Here is a 26,605-nt window from a genome sequence, read left to right as displayed (position 1 = left end):
TTTATTGGAATACATACATTGATATAGAGACATGTAATGTGAATGCAGTTTCCATGAAACTCTTCTAGCCTTACAATTAGAACCTGTGCCTTATATTCAGCAGTCTTCTTTATGACTGAAGGAGATGAAGGTCTCCTTAACCTAATGGCTTAGTGTAGATGACAGGTTGGGGATTCTTACTAGACACACAAACTTGGGTTAGAGATTCAGATTAGGGCAGTCTTAGAGGCTGCTCCAACAACCACTTTAGACTGAAAGGTATCTCAGAATCCACGCTGAGTTGGAAGCCAAATTCATTCACTCCCATACCTCAAATGCCAACCCATTTATAGAGAATAGATGCATGTCTGAAGCATATTTCCCTCACTGCAATAAATGCTACAACATGACATCCCAGGAGGAGTCAGTTACCCTCCTTTCACTCCAAACCATATACTCAGGACTCAAATACGGGGAAGCCTGGGGCTCTTGTTTTGAAATATAAGGAGTCCACAAGGTTAATAAGTACTTCTCACTATTATGATGTAGTGCATCCTAATCATTTTAGAAATTAGATTATCATCTGGTTCACCTTAGATCTAACCCTGTTGTTTGGGGTACCTTAAATCCTCAGAGTTGAGCTTTAAACCACACATTGTTTGCTCTCCTGACTCACAACCATATGAATGAATGAATGAGGTAGGAAAGAAAATATTGGAACCAAGTGATAGAGTTGGCTCCATTGAGAAAACTGAAGGTTGGTAATAGATTGGAATCAAAGGGACACAGTTTTATAGAGTAAATACAGTGTTTTCTCAGGGTACAAGGTCACATATAGTGTGGTGATGTCTGTTGTCAAATACATCTCAGAACCATGAAGAAGCTATATGGATTGATTTGGCTGTATGCCCAGAGTCTTGGTCTTTGTCAGGCAGGGTCCAAAGAAGGTTCTGTGGAATCTGAAGCTTATGCAATTTAGATGGCTTTCTTTTAAAATAATACAAAATCAATCATGAAAGTGAATATTTATTTAGAATGATAATGTATAACATGTGTTAAACTTATGACAACTACAATAGGCAAAAATTCCAAATTATAATATATGTGTGTGTGTATAATTTTTTTTACAGAAACACTACTTTGGAGGCTGCACAATCTGAAGTATGATAAAGTGACAATCCAAAGTGAAAGGTATAATAGTTTTATTGCAAATCAAAACATAAAACATTTGTAACTTTTACATAAACATGTGGCCATGTGAACACATAACAAAAACCCAAGAATGGTATGTGTCTCACTCAGTAAAAACGCAGACAGGTAAACGTTAAGCCTTTAGCATTTATTTTTACATCTATTTTTAAAAATAAAGCAGCTCTCCTAATATTTATTCTCACTAAAGTCTTGTTTCAAGTTAGAATAAACAATTCATTGGCTTCAAACTTTAACTTTTAATTGTATATTTTAAATCATATTCAGATAACTGTCAATTTTGGCCAAATGAAGGCTTTTTCTGTGACCCATTTCCAAATTCACAGATTCTAGTCCATCTACTCTTTCTAGTAGCCTGGAATAACGTACCAGTTGGCATTTATACTATTGGAACCAACTAGAACTATTTTACGAATAAGCCAGATGCTGAAGATTGGTTGGTTTGAAACAAATGACTGTATATTCAGAGATACAAGACTCAGAACAAAGTGCTTGCATTTCTATAGTTTATATCAAATTAGATGGGCTTTTAAGCAGTCAGTCTGGATTCATTCATCTAGAGTAGCCAGACCATGAATACAATGACTCTAGCTGCCTTTCACATGTGATCAGACGGCTATATTAAGATACAGTCTCACTGTTAATAATGAAGACAGCCAAAAGGCAAGAAACCATTCAACTATTGAATAAAAGACACTCCATAAATGGAATTTCAGGGAAACATAAAATGAACAATCCTGTTCAAGGCTGCCAAAATTATTTTCTGCATGCTGAGATGTTATTCACACACAGAAAGACTGCATGCAGGTAATCTATTTACTTTATTTTTGAATTCCAGACTGTTATCTTGCAAAAGCAATTGCAGTTAGCTATAGTATATAGCAAAGCATCTCTCTATCTTTGGTTCCACGTCTCAGAGATATTTTTTTCCAAAAATAAATAGGCATGGCAGGAAAAATAATTCAACTAGCTTAAGAGAAAACCCAATATTTTATAAAAAATTGAGCAAAAAATATATGTGATGTTCTTTAGACGTTTTTTCTAATTATCTCTGTTAATATCTAACACCAGTACAATTTTAATATTAAAATGATTGTGCACACTGTATTTAACTATACAGCATAGACACAAAAATGTCAAAAAAAAAGTGAATACATTACCCAAACTTTCTCATTTCTGGAAAATATATGTTAGAATTGCTCAGCGACTTTTTAAAACTAATATGTATGTAATTTTTCTGTTATGGTTGGGATTCTCAAGAGATTTAATGAGACTCATTTGTTAATGGTTTCCGTCTCTTTTCAAATAAGATTTTTGCATCAAATAATTCTCTTTCCCTGTATCCTAGGGATGGTCCCTTTAGATACTTTGCTTCAGCTGCCTTGTAATCTAATCCATCAACAGCAGAAATTGAACAAATGATAGCTTCTGGCAGAAGAACTTCCAGGATAAATTTAATTTTATCATCTCTTATCACAGTCAGCATTCTTTCATCTATTTGTTTGTAGACTTCTTGTAAATATTTCACCACCTCATCCAACTGATCTTCATCCTCAAAGTATGTTTCAATACAGGGAGTGAACCTATTTGCGTTCAAAAATGATTTCAGCCACCTGGATCCTTTTGTACCTTTTAAAATGGCTAGAAGATGGTTCTCTGTTCCCTTTGCATTCACAATGAAGTCCACTAAGTTCTTGTTGGCTCGGTCCCGAGCAGCCTTCATTCGGTCAGGAAGAATTTTCTGGAAGGACATTTTCTTGGTCTGGGAAGTCACAACCATCTGTTCCACAGGATTCTCATTATGCAGCTTAGGAAATAAGTTCCTGAAGGTATCCTGTTTGATTACTTTCCTAATCGGATAACTAATATCAGCAGCATAATACTCAAGGAAAGAGCCTGCAAAAGAACTACAACCTAGTCTTACTCTGTAGTCACAAATCAGCGAGATGCACCAGTCAATACTTTCACTGTATTCTTCTCTGGCTTTATCCACTAGTGCTTGTTTCTCTTTACAATCAAATTTCTTTAATCTTCTAAAAGGCACCCTAATACCTCTCTTTTCAGGATTCATATTTGCCTCAACAAAAAGCACACTTGCTTTTCTCTCCTTTCGCCTGATGCTCTTCACCACTGCTGGCCAAAATGGATATTTTTGATATTTAAACCAGACTATCATTCCTGTTTCAAATGAACGAGGCTCATAATTAAAAACAAAGCGTGGAAGTTCTTCATCTTCCTCATTCTCATCTACTATGGAAGTATCAATAGGATTTAGATGCACTGACTTATCAGAAGCTTGAAGGTCTTCTCCAAGTTCTTCAAAATCCAGTCTCTGAGGATTTCTTTCATTATTCACAAGAAGGAGTGAATAATCCAGGACGTTGTTAGAGGCACTAAATGAAACTTGACATTCCCATGAACAATGCCTGGTGGATGTCACAGCACTTGCTTCTGATTCTACAGTTTGATTCTGGCTGGTATCTGAGCACGGATTTGAAGGGCCCTCTCCAGGATCTTCAATATACTCTGAGAAGGAAGAGCATTCAGAGGAAATAGCCTGGGTCTCTGGGCAAATGTCCTGTGCCTCCTCTTTCAAAGCTTTGGGCACAGTGAGTGTATCTAATGGCAAAGTTGGAGTGAACTTTTCATCTTTAACACATACATCCTCCTCTTTGATTGTGGAATGCAAAGGCATAACTGTTGAGATATCAATCTCTTTCTTGCTTTCCTTTTCATCATCATCTTCTGAAAGTGAAGGAAATCTCTGGCACCAGCTGGAGTTTTCTGATGACTTTGTTTCCATTTCACTTGGAAGCGTATCAATGGTTGCATGCACCTGTGATTTATCATCATACAGGGAATCATTATTCTCTAATGATACTAACGAGGATGTTGCATTTTTACTTTCCTCAAGACATTCTGATAAGTCTCCTTCATGCTTCCGGTACTTTTTATGAGGGGGTGAATCAGAAAGTTTTTGTGGATCATTTTGAGACAGAGTAGTGGTTTTTTTGTCATATGAACTGCTTGCTTGACTCAAATATATTCTTTCATTCAGAATATCCAGTGCCACTTTTAATGACCTTTCATAGGCTGTTTCCGCTCTAGGTGGAGTGCTGACTTCTGACTGTGCTGCTAGTGAGGAGGCAATGGCTTCAATTTGAGATTTATTTAGAATCTTTGTTTCCGTGCTTTCCACTTTAATTTTTTCATCTAGTGAGAGTATTTGAACTTCTAGGGAAAATGCCTTTTTTCTTTCACTGTTTGATGAAGTCTCATATCCAGACAAAACTTTTGCCGGCCATAACTGGTCTTTCCAGTTGCACAGGACATACTCGGCATCCATTATGATTTATATATGTGTGCCAAGAGGTTATTATCAGAGATTGAGGTGTCTGGCTATTCTTGACTCTGCTAAGACAGTTTCAACCAAGAGCAATACTCTGATCAAAGCCTCTTTTGTGTTAGAACTACAAAGGATATACAGCTTGTGTCACCTGTTCTTCTCCAGCTGAATTTCTCAAGGATGCTTGAACATGTTGTTTGAATGGGACAATATGGAGGATACTAGAATAAGTCAAAGGAAAAGAAGAAAGGTATCAGCAAGTTTTTGCCCAAGTAGAGGTGGGCAATTGCAAACAGAAAAGTAAAAGAAAGAACAATGCTCAATGGGGTATCAATTGGGAGGAGAAAAAAGCAACATAATGTAAGATGGGGGACAAGAATTGGAGAAATGTTTTTATAATATCTCAAATTCAAAAACTTGCCCTTATTACTACACATGATTATTAAGGAGTAAATTTGTATACATAATGGCAGAGGTGGAAGAGGTTGCAGTGATATGTCAGGGAGTCTATGTTATTAGATGCTTTGGGACTTAGGTGTCCCCTAATGTTTTACCTAGGCCAGTGGGACTCTAAACTATGCACGCATCAGAATAATTTGGAGCACTTGATAAAACTACATTTCTAGCTCCTATCCCGAGAGTTATATTTAGAGGGTCTAGATAGGACCCAACATTTTATATTTCTAAAAAGTTCTCAAGTGATTCTAATGCTTCTGGTCCACGAACTCCTTGAGAAGCACTGTTCTAGATGAACAAACAGCTTTATAATTTTTAAGCTGTAAACAAATGCTTCTCTGTTCACCCAAAGCAGGTAGACAAAGATAATAGGATTATGTATTTCCTGGACTCAGATAACATACAATGACTTTGTTAAAAGCATGAACTTAGGAGGCAGAGATTCAGAATGACTGCTATGTTCACTTATTAGGATAGTTATCAAGGATTTCTTGAGAGTCAGGTAGCTGACTAGGACCTCATAGTAGAAATCTTAATAGCCTTTTGCATAATTTTTTCATAGTGGTTAAACACATGAGATTCTTTCCCCAAACTGGAAACTCTGATACTTAATTATGAAATGTTATGGCTATAGAACAGGGAGCAAAATAAATTATACCTCATATGCTCAAACAAACATAATTTTAATATGAAATGTGGGTTTTAATTTAAAATGGTATGGTTGCAGAGCAGGAAGCAACATGAATTACACCACATGTTCTCAACATATTTTTAATGTGAAATGTTTCATGAAATGGAAAGTGCCTTACCCAACTTGTGACTCGTGAAGGGTGTGGCCCTATGATCTGGTTGTCTCCATTCGTACTCTAAAAGGAGGGAAGCTGTCCAAAAAGAGACAAGCCAATTAAATGGAAAAGGCATAAAGAAACTTCCCTACCAAAACTTTAGCAGGCATGTCATTCTGAAACACAGAAATGGGATGAAATCTCATCTATGACATAGATACCATGTTTATTTTCCTTCTTGTTCTTATTATTTAAATACACTCTCTGTGATACAGTTATGCTATTTGGTTCATGCTGAAATAATCTCTCAGGAAAACTGTAAGGTAGGGATAAGAGAGAAGGGAAGGAACAACTACCTTGTGTCTATTATGAGCCAGACTATAGACCTTTGTTTGAATCTTCACATCGATCACCATGTGTATTTTTCCTTCTTTAAATATATAATTTTCTCAACAGAATTTTGATTACACTCGATATACTGTATCATAGTTCACTAATACAAATATGTGTCATTGTTCTGTTTGCCTACTTCAAAAAATGGTTGCCTGGAGAAATTCAGGAGACCTGGCAAGTGCCATCTTGTGACCAAAACCAGAACTGCAGCCTCCTGGAGAAGTACAGACAAGGCGTCAATCACTATCAGATCCTTCTCTTGAGAGAAGGGTGGGAACTGCATTTAGCCAGCCAGGAGCCTTCCCAGGTTTCTATAATTTTTGTTATAAGCTCAAGGATTTTATTGTATAGAATTATAACAGGATTATAATGTCTTCAACTATAATATTTCTGGTTGTAAAAATATCCAGAAGCAAACTTAAAAGATACAAAAAGATATATGCAAAATAAAGTACAGCTCTATACAAATATTCACTAGGAATATTTTCTCTTTCCAGAATTTTTACATGTATAAATGAATGCATATAATTTCAAACCAACTTCAGATCTCAAGAGCAGAGTTTGAACATCATTCTACATAAATTATTTTCCACATATTTCATGAATTACTTAAAATGATATTTTTCCCACATTTGCAACATTTTATGTTAGTATTTTCCCTTATGATGTAAATATTTTAAATAGAGAGCAGTAAAGCTAGCTCTGTATCTCCAACTACGCAAATAATCCCATTAATACTGTGGCAGACACATTTTCCGTGATTTGGTTGCAAGTCCTGTAGTAGCATACACATGTTTCACTAACATACATATTTAAGTTTAAGTGAAGTCATATGATAAATGTTATGATCTAATTTGGTTTTCTCACTTCATACCATTTATTTCTCAGACATTTCAAATCACCAGATGTAGGAGTTCATGTTTCTATTCTCCAGATACATAGTACACCATGCTTTGTAACAATTTTAAAAACTGTTTATAGAAATAAACCACTGTATCTCACTCTTAGATCACAGCCCTGCTGACCACAGCCATATCTGTGGTCTGGAAGAATTAGCTGCAAGGAGAACATATGCAAGTCTGTAGCCTGTAACACAGCAACCAGGTTACATGTTTGATCAGGTCTAGAAAAATTTCCACTATTGGCAAAAAAAGGGGGGGTATGTTTGCATGTCTGCATGTATCTATGAATGCTTGCTTATGTGTTTGAAACAAAATAGGCATGTTGCTTCAGCTTTATTTTTCTTTCCTGATAATAAAAATAATCATGGCAACAAATTTGACAATAAATTTCATATTAAAAAAATAAAATAAAATTTTCTAAATTTTGAAAAAAAATAATCATGGGAAAACCTACTCTAAAGATGCTGAAATACACTAAAAAAATAACATTAATATAGTAACCTGACCACCCAGAAATGCTAACATGGGAGTTTATTTTCTCCCAGGTTTTGCTTCTACTCACACATATATACATGCATATATATATGCAAATGTCTTCACTCAGCTACATACATGCTCCCCTTTCCATATTCATGTACATATGACACATACATAGTATTTCTATATGGTAATCAATTCACAGGAGTATTTCCCCCCAAGTTGTTAAATATTTTTATCTATCATTTTTGTGTGTAACTTAATAAATGCTTAAAAATTCAAACAGTAACAGAATGTCTAACAATATAAACAAGTGATGCCAAGTCAATAAATTAGCATGAACGGCCATGTTGCACAGAGGCCTTAATATAGAGGCTGTAATCTGATCACCCCTTCTCTTACTGTAGACTTTTAAAGCATTGGGAGATACAACATTTCCAAAGGATTAAATCCTTCAAAACACCAGCAATTCTCTGAAAAGCACATACCTTTCCCACCACTCCAAAACCACCCTCCTTGTTTTTCTCATCTCTACTCCAGGGCCCTGAGAAGTTCCTAGAAAATAATTAGCTTTAAGACAGCCATTACCTTGAAGCTTCTTGTCAGCTGCAGACTGGTGAAATGCAGCTCCTCCCCCAAGACTGGCCAGGCACAGCTCACTTCCAAGCTTCTCAGAGAATTCTCCGCCCAGTCCCTGTGATGGGGATGACAGAGGCACCTCCCTGAATCAGAGAAGGGAGAATTGCCAAGTTAAACTAGTGAAGTATGAAAGGGTAAAATGTTTTTTTTCCCAAAGAACTTTAAAGTGGAATAGCAACAAGTGCCTGTTTAATTTCCACTCAACTCTGAGAGCGTGCAATTTTTGGATAAAAAGAGGTTAGCAAACCACTTTACTAAAACACAAAAATCTAGTTTAAAATATTCCTAACATATTTTTTTCCTTGCCTTCTTTGGTACCTTTCCTTTGCAGGTAAATTTTACAGCCCAGCTGTTAAACCTCCAATAAAATAGCTCATTAGGGGTCTTGACTGGGAATGCACTAAAGTGTACCTTATTTTAGAGAGATTGCTTTATATATTTTTTTCTTTTTCCATGACACGGTAAATCTCTCCTTTTATTGTTTTTCTATTAAATGCTTTAGAAAAGTTTCAGAGAATTCTTCACAAACATGGATATTTCTGACTAAAGGCTGAGAATCACTGGTTTTGCAGGAAAGTACCCATTTCACATACCCTCATCAATAATTGGAAATTCCTTCTTTTATTTTGTTGGTATTTTTCACTCAGGCAATTCAATGTGGGGATAATTTATAAAAATTTACATGTCTTTGTATGTCTGAAATGTATTTTGTTTTTTTTTTAATTTTTTAAATGTTTGTTTATTTTTGAGAGAGAGAAAGATAGGGTATGAGAGGGCAGAGAGAGAGGGAGACACAGAATTAGAAGCAGGGTCCAGGCTCTGAGCTGTCATCACAGAGCCTGATGTGGGTCTAGAATTCACAAGCTGTGAGACCATGACCTGAGCTGAAGTCAGACGCTTAACCAACTGAGCCACCCAGGTACCCTTGAAAGGTATTTTGTAAATTTTATTCATTAAAATTTTCCTGTGTTAAATTTAAATTTAGATTTCCTGATTTAACTTAGAAAGCCAATTTTCAATATCATTAGTGATAATTTCGGGATGAAGATATTTAAGGATGACATGTTTTATTTGGACACTCTATCATGTAATATATAACATATATATTATAAAAATTTACCATTATATAAGGATTAACATTGGAACAGTAAGTATCAATAAATTAATGAAGGTCATCTCTAGACTGGTATATTATTTGGGGCTCTAACAATTAGAGTATGTAATGTTCTGTATATAAACAACCCCTAAATCTCAGAGGCTCAGCCACAGAAGTTTATTTTCCTGATGTCAAAATAAAATGCAAGCCATCATGTTGCTATTATAGGGAGGGAGCTCTATTCCAAGGAGTCATTAAGAGACTCAAACTTCTTCCATCCTATGGCTATACCATCTTCTTTAGCCTTGAAGTCCTCAACTGCATTTTTTTGCATCTGGCTAGAAATCTTATAAAGAGGGAAGCTGGAGAATACTGTGGCAGGTTTTAGGGACAGGTCTAGCAAACATCACTGCTAGTCACAGTCAACTAGCTAGAACTGCCATAGAGCCTCGGGGAGGCAGTCTCCCTGTGACCCAAGAGAAAAATGAAATGGAGTTTGGTGAGCCCCTTAGCATTCTCTCTGCCAAAGTTTTGAAAGTTTTCCCTTTCAATCTTTTATAGATTTCCTTTATTGTTTAATGCTTTTTTTGTTTACAACCACGTATCATAGTTATAATGACTGCGTCAGAAATTTCTAGTTGCTCGCCCAAAATCCACTGTTTCCATTTGTCCTCATTAGCAGAACCCCAGTCGCATTCAGGGTACAGTGTAAACTCTTAAAATACTACTTTTTCCAGACTCTCTTACTGTACAAGCCATGGTAATATGATGGAATTTCTTGCCAAAGAATGTAAGCAGAAATACTTGTAAAGATTCCAGAGAAGGTACTTCCAGATGGAGTAAACAGCCAACTTGGGCTTTTTTCACTTTCCTTCTTTCTCTTGCTTCCCCCTTAGAATTTGACCATGGTGGAATTCAGACAGTCATTCTGGACCAAGTGATGTAGAAAAAAGATGAAACTCACTAGGGATGGAAGATCCTGAACCCCTCAATAATGGGGCCAGCTCATTCCTATAACTTAATGACACAATAAACTTCTATCTTATGTAAATCACTGTGTTTTCCAGTCTCTCTTTCTAGTAGCAGAACAAAACAGTCGATCTTGTAATCACTAACAAAAATAATATCATTTTTATTACAGAATTAATACTTTTCAAAGCTTTCAAGGTATTACTATATAATGTAGAGATTCCACTATATATTTTATAAATGAAATATTTATTACCCTTTCTTCTCATTTCACATGTTTAGAAAAAAACAAATGCAAATAGAGTATGGCCATTACATCAAAACTATACTTTCTTTCATTTGTCTATTTTCTATATTGCACATGAATCAAGAAATGCTACATTACCTTACCATTTTCCAAACAAAATGCAAAGGAAAAGATTAATTCCTTGGATAATATTTTATGTTTTATTGTTCTATATAGCAGGAGGTGGAAAGGAATGATAACCAATAATAAAAAAGCTATTATTACTACTATTATTATAATGAAGATATATAATAATTATGAATATAATAATATTTAATACCTGTTCCCAGCACTCAACATATTATCTCATTTAATAATCAGATGGTTATTTCATGGAGAGTCCCATAACTAACTCATTCTGCACAACAGTAGTATTATTCATAATAACGACAAAAATTGGGGTGCAAGGTGGCTCAGTCAGTTAAGCATCTGACTCTTGATTTTCCCTCAGGTCATGATCTCACCATTTGTGAGACTGAGCCCCGCATCGGGTCCTGCACTGACATCGTGGAGCCTGCTTGGGGTTCTTTCTCACTTTCTCTCTCTGCCCCTCCCTCTCACTCTCTCTTTCTCAAAAACAAATAAATAAACATTAAAAAAAATGATAAAAATTATAGAAGCCAGAAGTGTTTCTTACCATGTGCCAGGTGTTCTACCAGGTGCTCTGTATACACTATCTCTCTTAATTCTCATAAAATCTTGTTAGGTGGGTGTTATGAGTATTCCCATTTTGTAGATAAGGCTTTAGAGAGGTTAATGAATGTTTACAAGGATATCTAGAGAGCATGTGGTACATGGAATTTTAATCCAGGTACTTTAACTCTAGAGTCCATGCTCTTAATCACTAAGATACACTGTACCTACCCCACTGCAAATGGAAAAGTGCTCTATAAATGTGCCTGGATGAACAGGTGAATTAGTTAATGTTGAAATAATTATGTATGGGGAGTTGACAGAACCTCTTGATAAGTATAGAGAGAACCTGTGACTTGTTTCTAATCAATAGAATTTGGCAAAAGTGATGGGATGTCACTCACTCCCATAATTATATTAGGTTATTTTGGAAGTTGAAGTTTTAAAAAGTACCATGTATAATATCATCAAAAACCAGGAAATACTAAGATAGAACAAATCTAACAAATACGTGCACAATTTGTATGCTGAAGACTTCAAAACACTGATGAAAGATATTAAAGAAGAACCTAAATAAATGAATATGTCATGTTCATTGACTAAGTATTTTTAGGATGTAACTTCTCCCCAAACCTATCAATAGAATCATTATAATCTCAACCAAAATCCCAGCAGAATTTTTTTTTTGTAGAAATTGGAAAGTTATCTCTATACATAGAAAAGCAATGGAACTAGAATAGGCAGACCATTTTTGGGAAGGAAATATGAAATTTGAAGACTCATGCTATTTGATTTTAAGATTACAGCAATCAAGTGTATTATTAATTAGTTATCAATTATTAATTATTATAGTGTACTATTAACATTAAATAGACACATAGATAAATAGAACAAAAATATATCAGCAAATATGGTCAACAGATTTTTGACAACGGTAATAAATGGAGAAATGATGGTCTTTTAAACAAATAGTGCTGGAACAATTGGACATCATATGCAAAAATATTCATCTTGACCCCTTATCTATGACCATATACAAAAATGAACTCAAAATGAATTACTGACCTAAATGTAAAAGCAAAAACTATAAAACTTCTAGTAGAAAACAAAGTAGAAAACCTTTGAGGCCTTCATTTAAACAAAGATTTATTAAAACATAAAAAGCATGCACCATAAAAAATTTGATAAATTGGACTTGAAAACTTCTGCTTTTAGAAAAATAAGATGAAAATCCACAGGAGGATATATTTGCATAACACATATCTAATAAAGAACATTTATTCAGCATATAGAAGAAACTCTTATAATTTAACAATAAGATTAACAACCCAATAAAAAATGGACAATTTAAATAAGACCATCATCAAAGAAGATATATGAATATCAAGTGAACACATTGAAAGATGCTCAACACTATTAACAGTTAAGGATATGCAAGTAAAATCACAATAAGACATCACTTTATAAGAATGGCTAATATTAAAAAGAGAAAAATCCTGACAGTATCAATTGCTGACAATGATGCAGAGCCACTAGAACTCATACACTGCTGGTGAAAATACAAGATATCACAGTTACTTTAGAAAACAGTATGGCAGTTTCTAACATAGTTAGACACACATTTACCACATAACCCAGAATCCCACTCCTAGGTATTTACCCAAGAGAAATAAAAACTTATATACACACAGAGATCTGTTCTGGAATGTTTATAACAACTTTAATCATAATCACCCCAAATTATAAATCTACTGGTGAGTAGATACACAAATTGTAGATATTAGAACACTTCTAAGCTATGATAACAAATTACTGATACAAACATCAACATGGGTAAATATCAGAAACATCATGCTAAGTAAAAGAATCCAGATTAAAAAAAAACTATGTATTATATGGCTGCATTTATAAGACATTTTTGAAAATAAAAAACTATAAGGACAGAAGTTAGATCAGTGGTCACCAGGAATTAGAGTGAGTATTGATTACAATGGGGCAAGAGGGAACAATTTGGAATTATAGTAATGATATATAGCCTGACTGTATTCATCATTACATGACTACAGATCTTTGTGAAAACTCATCAACTATACACTTAAAAGTATTTAAATCTATGTAAATTACACCTCAATAAATCTGAGCCTTAAAAAAGGCATTCAAAATCAGAATATGACCTATATAGGAAGACTGGATTTTACTGTTTAAGTAATGGGGATACATACAAGAGTTTGATATTCATTAGATGTTAGTTAACACACGACAAATGTCAAGAATCCAGATGACATCGTCACCTTACAGTTTGTAAACTTATCCTCATTGGCAGAGCTTTTAACTAAACTGAAGTTCTCACATAACCACTCAACTATGTGAATGGAAGGAAAAGAAGCAGTAAAAGCCAAAGTGTTATAATCTGGAGACAGAGATCCGGATAAGAAGTATGCCCCTCAATGAGAAAATATAAGCCAAATAATATACAAGAGAAAGAATGGTTATAGAATAAACAAATAGCAACACTCGTAAAAAACCATGAGGGGGCCATGAGCACTGGTAAAGCAAGGAATTGCAGATACTACAAGGAATTTGCAGATATACAAAATATTGAATAGGCACAAACAGATAATGGACACTGGCTATAAACAAAGTTAAAATCTTATTATTAACGTTCACTGGCTGAATGTGAGCCCACCTGAAGAGGAGGAACATTAGAAGAAAACTTACTAAGAATGAACATCTCAGGTGAGAAAAAAGGCTAGCCAGATAGTGCATCCCTGCCAGAGCCAAAGGGACTCCATAATCTCTTGTCAAGTGTATGTGACCATGACAGGGAAAAAAGGAAAAAAAAAACAGTGACTCAGGGGTCACAAGAAGATAAACCTGCCATGTCTGGAGATTTTGTATTCCCCAGATAATGCTAAAACCTACAAAGTGCTAACATTTGAAGCTGCTAGGAAATTAAGATTCAGGATGATGAAATGGGAAATATATTAAAAGAAATAAAATAAAGCAAAGGTTGATGAGGCCTCACAACGTCATCATTATAGCACATATCAAACAAAGCTTTCCTACACTTTGAAGTAGAGAGACTCAGCTATGTTCTTCTTAGGATTAACAAGCAAAGAGAAAGAACTGTATGGGATCTACCTTGGGGAACTTAAAAAAGGAATCCCCTTCCTGTTCTCTCCCTTCCACACTCCATTATTCTCAGAGACATCCATAGGGAAAGATCCAGGCTGAACCAAAATTATTTCTTGTTACCACTCTTAATAAATGTACTTATCAGTTTTATCAGTTTTTCAGACATATGACAGACTATTAAAAGATACAATGTCTAAATATCAGAGTTTCTCAGATAAGCATTACAGTAAGGTTGTTACGTGTTAGAAGTTTTCAAATAGATAAACAGACATGGGTTTGGGACCAGGTTCTAACTTTACTACCTGACTGGAGGGGCAACTGGTACTACTAGATATCAAAATATATTACAAGGAGGGGTGCCTGGGTGGCTCAGTTGGTTAGGTGTCCGACTTCAGCTCAGGTCATGATCTTGTGGTTTGTGAGTTCAAGCCCCGCATCAAGCTCTGTGCTGACAGCTCAGAGCCTGGAGCCTGCTTCGGATTCTGTATCTCCCTCTCTCTCTGCCCTTTCCCTACTTGCTCTCTGTCTCTGCCTCTCAAAAATGAGTAAACATTAAAAAAATTTTAAAGATAGAAAAATACATTACAAGGAAAAATAATTTGTAAAAGTTCAGTAACAGTCTAAGTGTGCATAGCAAGGATATGAACATAAGAAAGGGAAAATAAACAGAGTTCAAAATGAATCACTGAAGATCTGAATCTGTGTGTGATTGACTGGTACATCTGGATATAGATTAGAAATATGAATCATTTATAAAAATCCTTAGGTCATTGGGCTATGTTTGACTGCCTAGGTAGCCACAAAAACAGTGATTTTAGAGGCCTCTATTGCCTTAGAGCTACTAAATAGTTTTCTCATTCAGTACTAATACATATCCTGCTGAAAAATTGTTAGGAAGCTTGAATTTGAATTTGAATTCGAATTTGTAATTTTGAATGGGAGATAATAAGAACATATTTACTTAAACAGAAGGCAAAGAGAAAAGAAAATAAGCAAAAGGATTTCTTCTGTCAAAGAAGGAAGGTAGAAAATGAAAATGGAGAGGACATACAAAAAGATGAATAAATACCTGGCACCAAAAAAAACCCATATTGTGGTTGGGGAAAAGTATTTGAAAATTCAAAAAAAGTTCTATAATTCTCCACTATGTAATACTTATTGTAGCTATTACATATAAAATATGAATGAGTATGTGTATGGTAGGGGATGGGGGGTGTTGGGGAATGTGTCAGGGAAACCATTTCTATTATTGGATATTTTGATGCTTTGGGGCCTGTTGAGGTTAATTCTAGGGTAATCTTAAATTCTTAAAGTTGCCAGTGCTGTTCTATCTACCCAAGGCAGTCAGACGGATACTGGGGTTTGTACAGCACCATGACCTCATTAAGAAGATGAGTTTAGGAGTTAGATATTTTGAGAGGCTGCCATAGCTACCTACTGAATAGGGTAGTTCTCAAGGATTTCTTGAGAGTCAGACAGTTGGCAGAGACCTGAAAGTCTTCCATAAGTACACTTCCATTTGTATAATTTCTTCATAGGAGTTTAACATATTTAATTCTTTCCTAACACTAGAATCTCTGACTTATAATTTAAAATGCTATGGCTAGTGAGCCAGAATAAAAATAAAGTGTGCTGCATATTCTCAACTTAACCATGTTTTAACATGAAATGAGAAGAGTCTTACCCAATGTCACGTGGATCATGGAGGATCTGGTCCTGTAATCTGGTTGTCTTGATTCTCACTCCAGTTGCTTGTCCAGCAGAGCCATCTCCCTGCTCAGCACTTCTGAGGTTACACTGTGTTTCTGGGATTCAACTGAAATCACATGCAGATTCCCCAGGTCATGCACATCTTTTATATTAACCTACACTGTTCAAAAGTAGACAGGGAATCAAACCAATTAAATGGAAAAGGTGTGGGGAGCCTGGGTGGCTCAGTCGGTTAAGCCTCTGACTTTGGCTCAGGTCATGATCTCACAGCTTATGGAGTCAAGCCACTTGTCAGGCTCTGTGGTGACAGCTCAGAGCCTGGAGCCTACTTCAAATTCTGTGTCTCCCTCTCTCTCTCTGCCCCTCCCCTGCTCACGCTCTGTCTCTCTCTCGCTCTCAAAAATAAATAAACATTACAAAAATATAAAGGGCGCCTGTGTGGCTCAGTCCATTAAGTGTCGGACTTCAGCCCAGGTCATGATTTCATGGTTTGTGAGTTCGAACCCCACATTAGTCTCTGCTGACAGCACAGAGCCCGCTTTGGATCTTCTGTCTCCCTCTCTCTCTCTCTCAAAAATAAAATAAACATTAAATTTTTTTTTAAAAATGGAAAAGGTGTAAAGAAACTTCCCTACCACAATTTTAGCAGGTGTGTCATTCTGAAAAACAGGAATGAGACAAAATCTCATCTATGATATAGATGTCATGCTTATATTCTTTTGTGGTTCTTATTTGAAATGTTCTCTGTGCATTTCAGTTGTTATTTGGTTCATACTGACATCATCTTTATCAGTAAAAGGTGAGGTGAGGACAGAAGAGTAGGGAAATAACAATTGCCTTGTGTCTTCTATAGGCCAAATTCTATGTAGTTACTTTTATTTTTTTAAAAAAATTTTTTTTCAACGTTTTTATTTATTTTTGGGACAGAGCACAAACGGGGGAGGGGCAGAGAAAGAGGGAGACACAGAATCGGAAGCAGGCTCCAGGCTCCGAGCCATCAGCCCAGAGCCCTACGCGGGGCTCAAACTCACGGACCGCGAGATCGTGACCTGGCTGAAGTCGGACGCTTAACCGACTGCACCACCCAGGCGCCCCTGTAGTTGCTTTTAAAAAGAGTGCTTTCTGGTTGAGTTCTCACATCAGTCTTCATGTGGAGTTTTTTCTTCTAAACACATACGGTTTTTTTCAATAGAACTATAATCATATTCTACATGCCATCTCATAGTTTACTAATACAAAATGCGCTTCATGGCTTTGTTTCCACACTTCATAAAAACAGTTGCCTGGAAAAAATTTGGAAAATCTGTCAAGCGCCATCTTGTGACCAGTACCAGAACTGCACTGTATTACTGCCAGATCCTTTTGGAAGGGTGGAAACTACACGCTGCCAAGCCAGCAGTTTTCTCAGGCTTCTAGAATATACCATGCTTAAATTTAGAGTTTTGTTATGCATTATGCAAAAAATGGAATGCTAATGTCTACTTCCAATGGTCTGATAAAAAATTGCATACTTAATGAAAATTGAAAAGATGTGATTTATAAAAAGAAAGTATAATTCTAGAAAAATAATATTATTGTTTCCTGAATATTTTTCCATAATATTTATTTAAAAATATACCGGAATGCATATGATTTCAGACCAGCTTTTTTATCATGCTCAAGTGCATGGTTTGAAAGTTTTCCCGTATCAGTAAGTATTTTCAATGTGATTTTTTAATGACTTGCTTCAAATGTAATTTCCCCCTAATTTATAAGATTTTACTTCAAACTTTTTTCCTGCTACTATTAAAAAATGAATAACTATGTATTAAGGATTATTTTTACGTAGAGATAGTAAAGACTGTCCTATGTCTACAACCACACAATCCCATTAGCAGCTGGCCTTATATTTTGGGGGATTTTGTTATACATGTTGTATTAAGGCAGTCCTTTATCTTTAAATGACATAATATAGTGCTTGCCATTCTGTAATTTCCAGTTTTCACTTCATATTACTTCTCAGACATTTTTTCAAATCATCACATGTTCATACTTCCATTTGTCAGCTATATACCATTCAACTGTATGGATGCACCATGCCACATCATATTTTTAAAACTGCTCATAGAAATAAGCCAAATCCCCTGTCCCACTAATAAACTTAAAAGATATAGAAAAATGGTTCTTGCTGACCACAGCCATACCTGTGGCCTGAAAGAATGAGTTGCAAGGAGAACACACAGGCAGGGTGGTAGCCAACACAGCAACCAGGCTACAGGCTTGATCAGGTCCAGCAAAATCTCCACTATCGGCAAAAGACAAGGAGGGGGTATGTTTGCATGCCTGTTGTTGTGTCTGTGAACATTTATGTGTCTGAAACCAGACAGGTACAGCGTTTCAGCTTTATGTTGCTCTTCTAAGTATAAAAATAATCATGGAACAAAATAATTTTAAAAATGCTGAAACCAAATAAAAATGTATTTTGAAATCCCCAGTAATCTAAACACTTCAGAGATGCTGACTGTTAGCATGGGAGTCTAGCTCTCTCTTTAATGAAAATGCATATATTTTTCACAAGTGTTATCACTCAACAGTATATATGAATCTCTTCCACGTTCGATTGTGTACATTTATATTTGTGTTTGTATGTGCCAATCACTTTTTATGTTTACATTTTTCTCACTTTTTGTGTAGAATAATAAATGTTTACATCAAAATATAATTAAAATCTAACAAAAATAGAAACATGCATGCCACGTAAAAAATTAACATGAACAGCATGCCTCACTGAATTTAGAATTTAGAAGCTGTAATCTGATCGTTCATTCCCACACTGTGGACTTCAAAAAATATCGAGAAACTAAATTTTCACGGGATTGATTCTGTCACACTAACAGCAATTTTCCCCAAATCATAGTGCATTCCCACCTCCCCCAGGCAACAATGTTTGTTTTTTTTTTTCACCGTAACACCAAAGCCCGAAGAAATTCCCAGTAAATAACTAGCTTTAAGACAGCCATTACCTTGAAGCTTCTTGTCAGCTGCAGCCTCCTGAAATGCAGCCCCTCCCCCAAGACTGGCCAGGCACAGCTCAGTTCCAAGCTTCTCAGAGAATGCTCCACCCCCTCCCTGTGATGGGGGAAGTAGGGGGGCTTTCCCTCAATTAGAGGGAGGAGAATCGCCAAGTTAACTGAAATTCACTTAAAGGGGAAAAACGTTCATTTTTAAAAGACTTGAAAGTGAAATGACAACACGTGTCTCTTCAATAACCATTCAAACCACAGGTAAGGTGATTTCCTGAAAAGAAGTAGCAAATCCTTTTATCATAAAATAAAGACCCAGTTAAAATAGCTCTTGCATATTTTTCTTGCCTTTTTTGGCACCTTATTTCTATAAGATTTTAAGACCCCGCTGGTAACTGTCCATAAAAAAGAGCTGTTAGATCCTTGTTTGTGATCGCAGTGAATCAATACATTATTTTGTGAAGAATTAATTGTCTACAGTTTTGGCTCTGGGACATAATATGTCTTTGTCTCATTTATCCTTCAGAATATCTTCTAGTTTTTTTCAAGTACAGTCATTGCTAAACATAAAACATCAACCAAAATCCTTAGAGAAAAGATATATGTCTCTGAATATACTGAAATTTAAAAATATGGTAAAAACACAATAAACCAAAGTTGAAAACAGAAGAACAAACTTGAGAGAACCATTTTCAATTAAAAAAAAATTTCTAAAGTAGCGCTTCCAAATTAATAAGAAATAAACAGCAAAATGGGGGCTCCTAGGTGCCTCAGTCAGTTGAGTGTCCCACTTCAGCTCAGGGCATGATCTTGTGGTTTGTGAGTTCGGGCCCCAGATCTGGCTCTGTGCTGACAGTTCAGAGCCTGGAGCCTGCTTTGGATTCTGTGTCTCCCCCTGTCTCTTCCCCTCCCATGCTCATGCTCTGTCTCCCTCTGTCTCTCAATAATGAATAAACATTAAAAAATTAAGAAAAATAAGAAATAAACAGCAAAATGAAAAAAAAAGAGCAAAGGATACAAACAGGCAGTTCACAATATTCTGAGGGAAGAGTTCTTCCCTGCTCCTAATATTTACTTGCTCTAATCAAGCACAAGTAATTCAACTACAGGTATCTCTGTCCTTTTTGTATGGTTGCAAGCTTCTAGGCTGTTTGTTAGATTTGTTTAAATGTGGTGGTTGGGGCACCTGGGTGGGTCAGTCAGTTGTGTTCAACTTTGGCTCAGGTTATGATCTTGCAGTTCCTAAGTCTGAGCCCTGTGTCTGGCTCTGTGCTGACAGCTCAGAGCCTGGAGCCTGCTTTGGTTTCTGTGTCTCCCTCTGTCTCTGCCCCTCCCCGGCTTGTACTCTGTCTTTCTCTTTCAAAAATAAACATTAAAAAAAAATTTAAATGTGGTGTTATAAGGGCCACTGGATTTTCACAATAACCAATGCCCTGCAACTTATCTTCCCCATTGTACAAAGCTGACATTTTGGCTCCCATCTGCAAATTTATTTGTTTTATATCAATTTGCTCAATTTGTTCAGTGGAGAAAAGAAAGTGCTATTCATGGGCCTTCCCCAAACCCAAACATTCAAAATAAAAATTAAAACTGGGCAATACATGGAAGATACTCATCTTCCCTAATCACCAAAGAGATGCAAACAAAAACAGAAATGAGATTTTTCTACCTAATTTAAATCACAAAAACGCAAGGAAATGATACAATGGAGAGTTGACCAGAAAATTAGGAAATGGGCACTCTTACCCATGTGCAAGGTCATGAAGTTGGAAAGAGGTCAAAACAAAATTAAAGCCAAAGTCTACCTGACTTCCAAACAAAAGGATCTTCTCTACAAGTATTCCCTGCCTCCTGGGCTTGGAATCCTGACTCTTTGGTAGAACCAAGGATGATGTCATTTACCTTCAGATTGTGAAGAAATTGGCAAATGTAGCCCCAGAGTGAGCATTGCTTAATCTCATGTCCCTTCTGGTAAACACATTGGTGAACTACAACCACTTTCAGTAGCTACCATACTTATATATAAACTCTCCATCTTTTACATACATCCACATTCCCACACAAATTTAAAAATATTTTTCTGCACTATGTTTTTGCACTGACCATATCTGCATGATAGCATTCACTTGGCCACGTAGTAGGTAGGACATATCTCTTTTGTGTTTCAGAGCCTGGCAATACCTTTCCCTTAAGATATAGCAGGGACTGGAAACCATTTGTTAGGTAGAGAAATGCCCCAGTTCATTCCACCCTCATTTTACATTTGTCAACTCCTTGTGCTTTTGTTGTTTGCAGATTCTAGTTCAATATTAGAAAATCATTTTTCTATCTGCTTTTATCGAGATTCTGTGTTTATAAAATATTCAAGAAATTAAGGTTTAAATTTAGATTTTTAACTTAGAGGTGTTGTTTCCCAGGAAGTGCAAAAACCTACACACTGCCAGTGGATCATTCAGAGGGTTCGTTCTCTTAAGATAATGTTATGCCAAGTTTAAAAACAAAAAAATTATAAAACATAAGTAAAGTTGGTGAGATCCTCACAACCCTATCCATTACCACAGTGAACAAGTAAACACAATTCCTGCCTCCTGCCACCTCTGACTATTCAGGTGACAGACACAGAACTGCAGTATGACACAGCTCTTCCTGTAATTAGCAAACGAGAAAGAAAACTGTCTGCACTGGGGACTCTGAAGAAAGAAGAAGCCATCATTCTTCCAGAGACACATAACAGCAGTGTTAGGCTGGGTCAAAATTATTCTGCTAACCAATCTGAATAAAGGACATCAAGGGCTGTTTGGTGAGGAGGTATGGATTTTTGTTGGCAGAATCCAATGCCTAGCTTTTAAGAATTTGTCATGGAGGCATTATGACAGAGTTACGTTTCTGAAGGGTTCAAACAGGCAGGCAGACAGTTTTGGGTTTGAGACCTGTATTAATTCAGTGGAGAGAAAAATATCAAATCCTTGGCAACTATGCTAAGTTGTCATCTCCCCATATTAGACAACATAGTTAAGAAAGATGCATGAGTCACACGTTATCTCTGATATTAACCTACATTGTATAAATATTAAATCACATTTAATGTTAGAATAAAAAAGAGTTTATTACCTGTATAAGTGAGTAGAAAGAGACAGATGAGACAGGAAGTATGGGAAAGGGGGTAAAAGATGTCCTAACGTAATCACAGAGAAACTGAATTTGCACATGTTCAATTAATGCATCTGACAAGAAGTCAATCAAAAGATACACTATATGCTGGGAAAATCCTTACATCAATGATCTGGTTTTAGCTACCTGGTTTTCTAGAAAAGCACTGTTTTTAAAGAACCCTTAACTCTTCTTACTAGGGCTAGTAAATGGTTCTCACGTGCTGTAGCCTCTTATCCTTCTGAAACTTCAAAAAATAGCCTGAATAAACTGTTTTCAAAGGGTGACAACTGAATTAGATTAAAACATAGTGGAAAAGAAAAGGAATCAAATAAAAGTTTACTTTGCTAAGCAGAAAGAACATGGAAAATAAGGATGAAGATAACATAAAAATCAGAAGAATAAGTAGTGAGTATCAGCGGAGGTCAGAGATATGGAACACATTTTGGGGGAGAGGAACAAAAACAGAAGAAGTATTATGGTAACAAACCCAATATGCTATCTTTATTATTTCTAATGTAATATAAGAAGGGAACGTATGTGGGAGAGGCTCTGGCAGCAGAGCCAGAGAGGCATCTCTCTGGCATCCCGAGAGGCTCTGGATAATTTGGGCCTTTTGGACCCCACTGGGTTATCATGAGGGAAAGCTTGGCTTTATGTTTCTTAAGCTTCGAGTGCTGCCCCATCTGTCCAAAGCAACCAAAGATCTCACAGACACAGATAGGAGGGTTCAGTACCAACCTCACTAAAAGCATGACTTTAGGAGTCAGATTCGTGATGGCTGCTGAGAAAGAATTAAATGTTAAACCACTATAAGATACTATTCAGGAGACTATACAGATGCCTATTTAAGGAAGGTCATAAGACTTTAAGCAGGTTTTAAGAAATCTTTGTAGCTATGTTATCTAGGATGTGGTGATGACAACCTAAAATAGTGGTGAAAGAATAGAGAGTCAGGCCATTGGCTGAAACCTCAGGTAGATACCTGAATGGACGCTTGCACAATTTTCCTCACAGTGGTTTGACACATGAGATTTCCCCCCCCCAAATGAGAAACTTTGACTCTTAATTACAGAATAGGGAAGAATATTAATTGTACCTCTAATTCTCAACCTAATGTAATTTTAATATGAAATGTGGCTTGTAATTTAAAATGCTATGGCTAGAAAGCAGGAAGCAAAATGAATTACATTCCAAGTTCTCAACATGTTTTTAACATGAAATATTTCATGAAATGGGGAAGGCTTTACCCAGTATCTCATAAATTATGGGAAGGCTGGTCCTGTGATCTTCTTGTATTGATTCTTACTCCAACTGCTTGTCCGGCAAAGCCTTCTCCCTGCTCAGCACTTCTAAGGTCGCACTGCCTTTCTAGGGCTCAACTGAGATCACATGCAGATTTCCCAAGTCATGTGCATCTTTGATATTAACCTACTCTGTCCAAAAAGAGAGAGGGAATCAAACCAATTAAATGGAAAAGGCATAAAGAAACTTCGCTACCAAAACTTTAGCAGATGTGTTATTCTGAAGCACAGAAATGAAGTTTCATCTGTGATGAAGATGCTATGTTCATTACCCGTTTTGTTGTTATTTGAAATGCTCTCTGTGATACAATTGCTATTTGGTTCTTGCTAAAATAAGCTCTCTCATGAAAAGTATGATTTGGGGACAGGAAAGAAGGGACATAACAATTGCCTGTGTCTTTCACATCCAAACCTGTATAGCTACTTTTTTTTTTTTAATGCTTTCTGTTTGAATTCTAACATCATTCCTAGTATGGATGCTTTTTCTGTTATACATGTGAAAATTTTCAATGGAACTACAATAAAATTCTATGTACTGTTTCATAATCTGCTGATGAAAAATATGTTTCATTGCTTTGTTCATCCACTTCATAAAAATGGGTGCCTGGAGAAAAATTAAGACACCTAGCAAGTGCCATCTTGTGACTGTAAACAGAACTGCAGATACCCTGGTCCTTTGTGGGGAAGAGTGGGACCTACAGTTATGCAGACAGTGGCCTTAGGCTTCTATATGTTTTCATTCTTTCTCTTTTATATATATATATATATATATATATATATATATATATATATATGTAATATATATATACACACATAATATATTTCCTCAATTTAAGAATTGTGTTAGACAAAAATGGAATCATAATTCCTCATTTTAATGGCTTTTATTATAATATCTCTCATGCATTATTGTAGTTCTTACTTCATCTTTTAGTTTTTCAAAGAAAGCAAATCCCCACCATAATGGTCAAAATATAATGGTTCGCTCTATATATTTCTAGATTTTTTTCTACAGATATTTATAAATGTGTATTTTTTTAAACAAGAATGTATTTTATCATCTCTCCACATCAATAAATATTTTCTGCATTATCTTGCCATTCCACTTTCCCTTGGGATAAGTAGGAATTACTTTTAAACAAGTTGTCTATATTTCTAAAATTTTATCTCGTTTTCTCATAATGAAAATTATTTCAGGTTACTATTTTCAAAATAAGGTTAAGAAATTTTTTTAAATGTTTTTATTTATTTTTGAGACAGAGAGAGACAGAGCATGAGCAGGGGAGGGGCAGAGAGAGAGGGAGGCACAGAATCCAAAGCAGGATCCAGGTTCTGAGCTGTCATCACAGAGCCTGACACAGGGCTCGAACTCACGGACTGTGAGATCATGACCTGAGCTGAACTTGGATGCTTAACCGACTGAGCCACCCAGGTGTCCCTCAAAGTAAGATTTTTTTAATGGAGAAATATTATATATAGAAGATTGAAGTGTGCTGTCTGTGCAACTAAACCTATATCCCCAATTAATAAAGTAGCATGCATATTTCCAGATTTTTCTGGCATATATTGTATTAACATAATATAGGCCATTCTGCAATTTGCCTATTTTTGGAATATATCATGGACACTTTTTCTTATTATTGCATTTAGCTCACTGCATTAGCTTCTTCTTTTTACAGCTGCATAGTACTCAACATTATGGATGCACTATCCCATGTAACTATTCTATAATATGTTTTAAGCATTTTTTGAATTATTTCTCAAGAGTACATGAAAATAAAAATAAATACCTTCTGCTTGAACCCAAGTCTGGATTGTAGTCTAAATATCTGAACTGCAAGAAAATCCAAGCAAACAGATAACCAGCCTTCTCAGATACACCTCCAGATAAAGACAATGGAGTGTGCGTGGTATCTATTTAAATAACGGTAACAAAATGGATTTTCCTTTTCAGCTCCATTATGTATTTCCAAAAAAATCTAAAGGTACATAAAATCTAAAGAAGAAAATACACACCATCATTACTTCAACCACTGAGACGTTTACTGCTTACATTTGGGTCTAATCCCTTTGATTATTTCCCTCATCATACATGTTCTAGAATGTACTATCTGAGATTACATTTATTCACCCATATATTTGAATATCTTCCCATGTTTATGCGCACACACACACACACACACATTTTGAGGAAGATACTTTTCTCCCCCATGTTTTAAAATTCTGTTTTTTATGCTGACATAAGTATTACATGCTAAGTGAAATGTGGAAGGAAGAAGTGGAAAATTTCCTCTTTTTTTCCTCCAGACATCCTTTATTACTAGACATAGTGTTTGTTGTGTTTTATTATGTTAATATATGTCCTTTATTCCTTAGCTTATGATTTTTCAGGTATTTTTCAGATTATAGCAAATAAAGGAATACATCATTCTTTTGATAGGTAGAGATGTAGACAAAGATGGTCTTCTAAACATCCATAAAAAGGCAATTCTTTTAAGGCATTGAGTATCCCTTGACAAATAACCAAACTCCTAATTTTCAGAAGTATTTAAATCTGCACACTTATACATTACTTCAGATTATTACCATACAAACTCCACCACAACAGTAAGATTTGTTAGAAATACAATACAACCAAAGTAATATAAAAAGCCACCAACCCCAACTAACTTAATTTTTCATTTGGGATTATCACAATCTTTTTTCACAAGAAGAAAGATTAATTTCTCAACTTTTGTTTCATCATTTATCTCCTGTTACCACTGCTTTTTGTTTCAAACCTAAAATGCCTTATTCAGAAGTTAGCTTTGGCAACCTCATGAACTATTTTTCCTGCAGGTGTAATCTGATCACCACCTCCCCCACTTTCAAAATGTGGGCTTTTAAAATATCTGGAGGAATACAAAATCCAGATATCAATTCCCTCACAGAAACAACGACTCCCACGAAAAGACACCCCTTTCCTTTTACTCCAAACCAGCAGTCCCTTCTTTTCTCACCTTTACTCGGAAGTTTCCAGAAATCTCCGAAAATAACTAGCTTTTACGACAGCCATTACCTCCAAGCTTCTCTTCAGCGGAAGCCTCCAAGTCTGTATGTTAATACGGCTCCTCCCCCAAGACTGGCCAGGCACA

General features: G+C 35.9%; 1 protein-coding gene across 9 annotated transcripts; it reads right to left on the bottom strand.

The window, feature by feature from the left end:
- Positions 1-989: 989 nt before the first annotated feature.
- On the bottom strand, positions 990-26,605 carry PWWP3B (PWWP domain containing 3B). Of its 9 annotated transcripts, XM_053201501.1 has the most exons (9): positions 26,471-26,581; positions 25,262-25,467; positions 23,418-23,603; positions 19,018-19,194; positions 18,199-18,299; positions 15,990-16,121; positions 8,136-8,269; positions 5,800-5,871; positions 990-4,755 (listed from the first exon to the last, which is right to left on the bottom strand). In XM_053201501.1, the coding sequence occupies exon 9, from the start codon at positions 4,532-4,534 to the stop codon at positions 2,453-2,455; it is 2,082 nt and encodes a 693-aa protein (XP_053057476.1). In that variant the 5' UTR covers positions 4,535-4,755; positions 5,800-5,871; positions 8,136-8,269; positions 15,990-16,121; positions 18,199-18,299; positions 19,018-19,194; positions 23,418-23,603; positions 25,262-25,467; positions 26,471-26,581; the 3' UTR covers positions 990-2,452. The 9 variants fall into 9 exon arrangements, with proteins under 9 accessions (XP_053057476.1, XP_053057473.1, XP_053057475.1 ...); XM_053201498.1 differs by lacking the exon at positions 25,262-25,467 and having other exon boundaries at positions 23,418-23,598; positions 26,471-26,605; XM_053201500.1 differs by lacking the exon at positions 25,262-25,467 and having other exon boundaries at positions 26,471-26,595.

Source organism: Acinonyx jubatus, chromosome X (assembly GCF_027475565.1).
Source record: "Acinonyx jubatus isolate Ajub_Pintada_27869175 chromosome X, VMU_Ajub_asm_v1.0, whole genome shotgun sequence".
NCBI classification, from domain to species: domain Eukaryota; kingdom Metazoa; phylum Chordata; class Mammalia; order Carnivora; family Felidae; genus Acinonyx; species Acinonyx jubatus.
The sequence above is the reverse complement of the archived record's forward strand: the minus strand, read 5'-3'. Positions and strand labels throughout refer to the sequence as shown.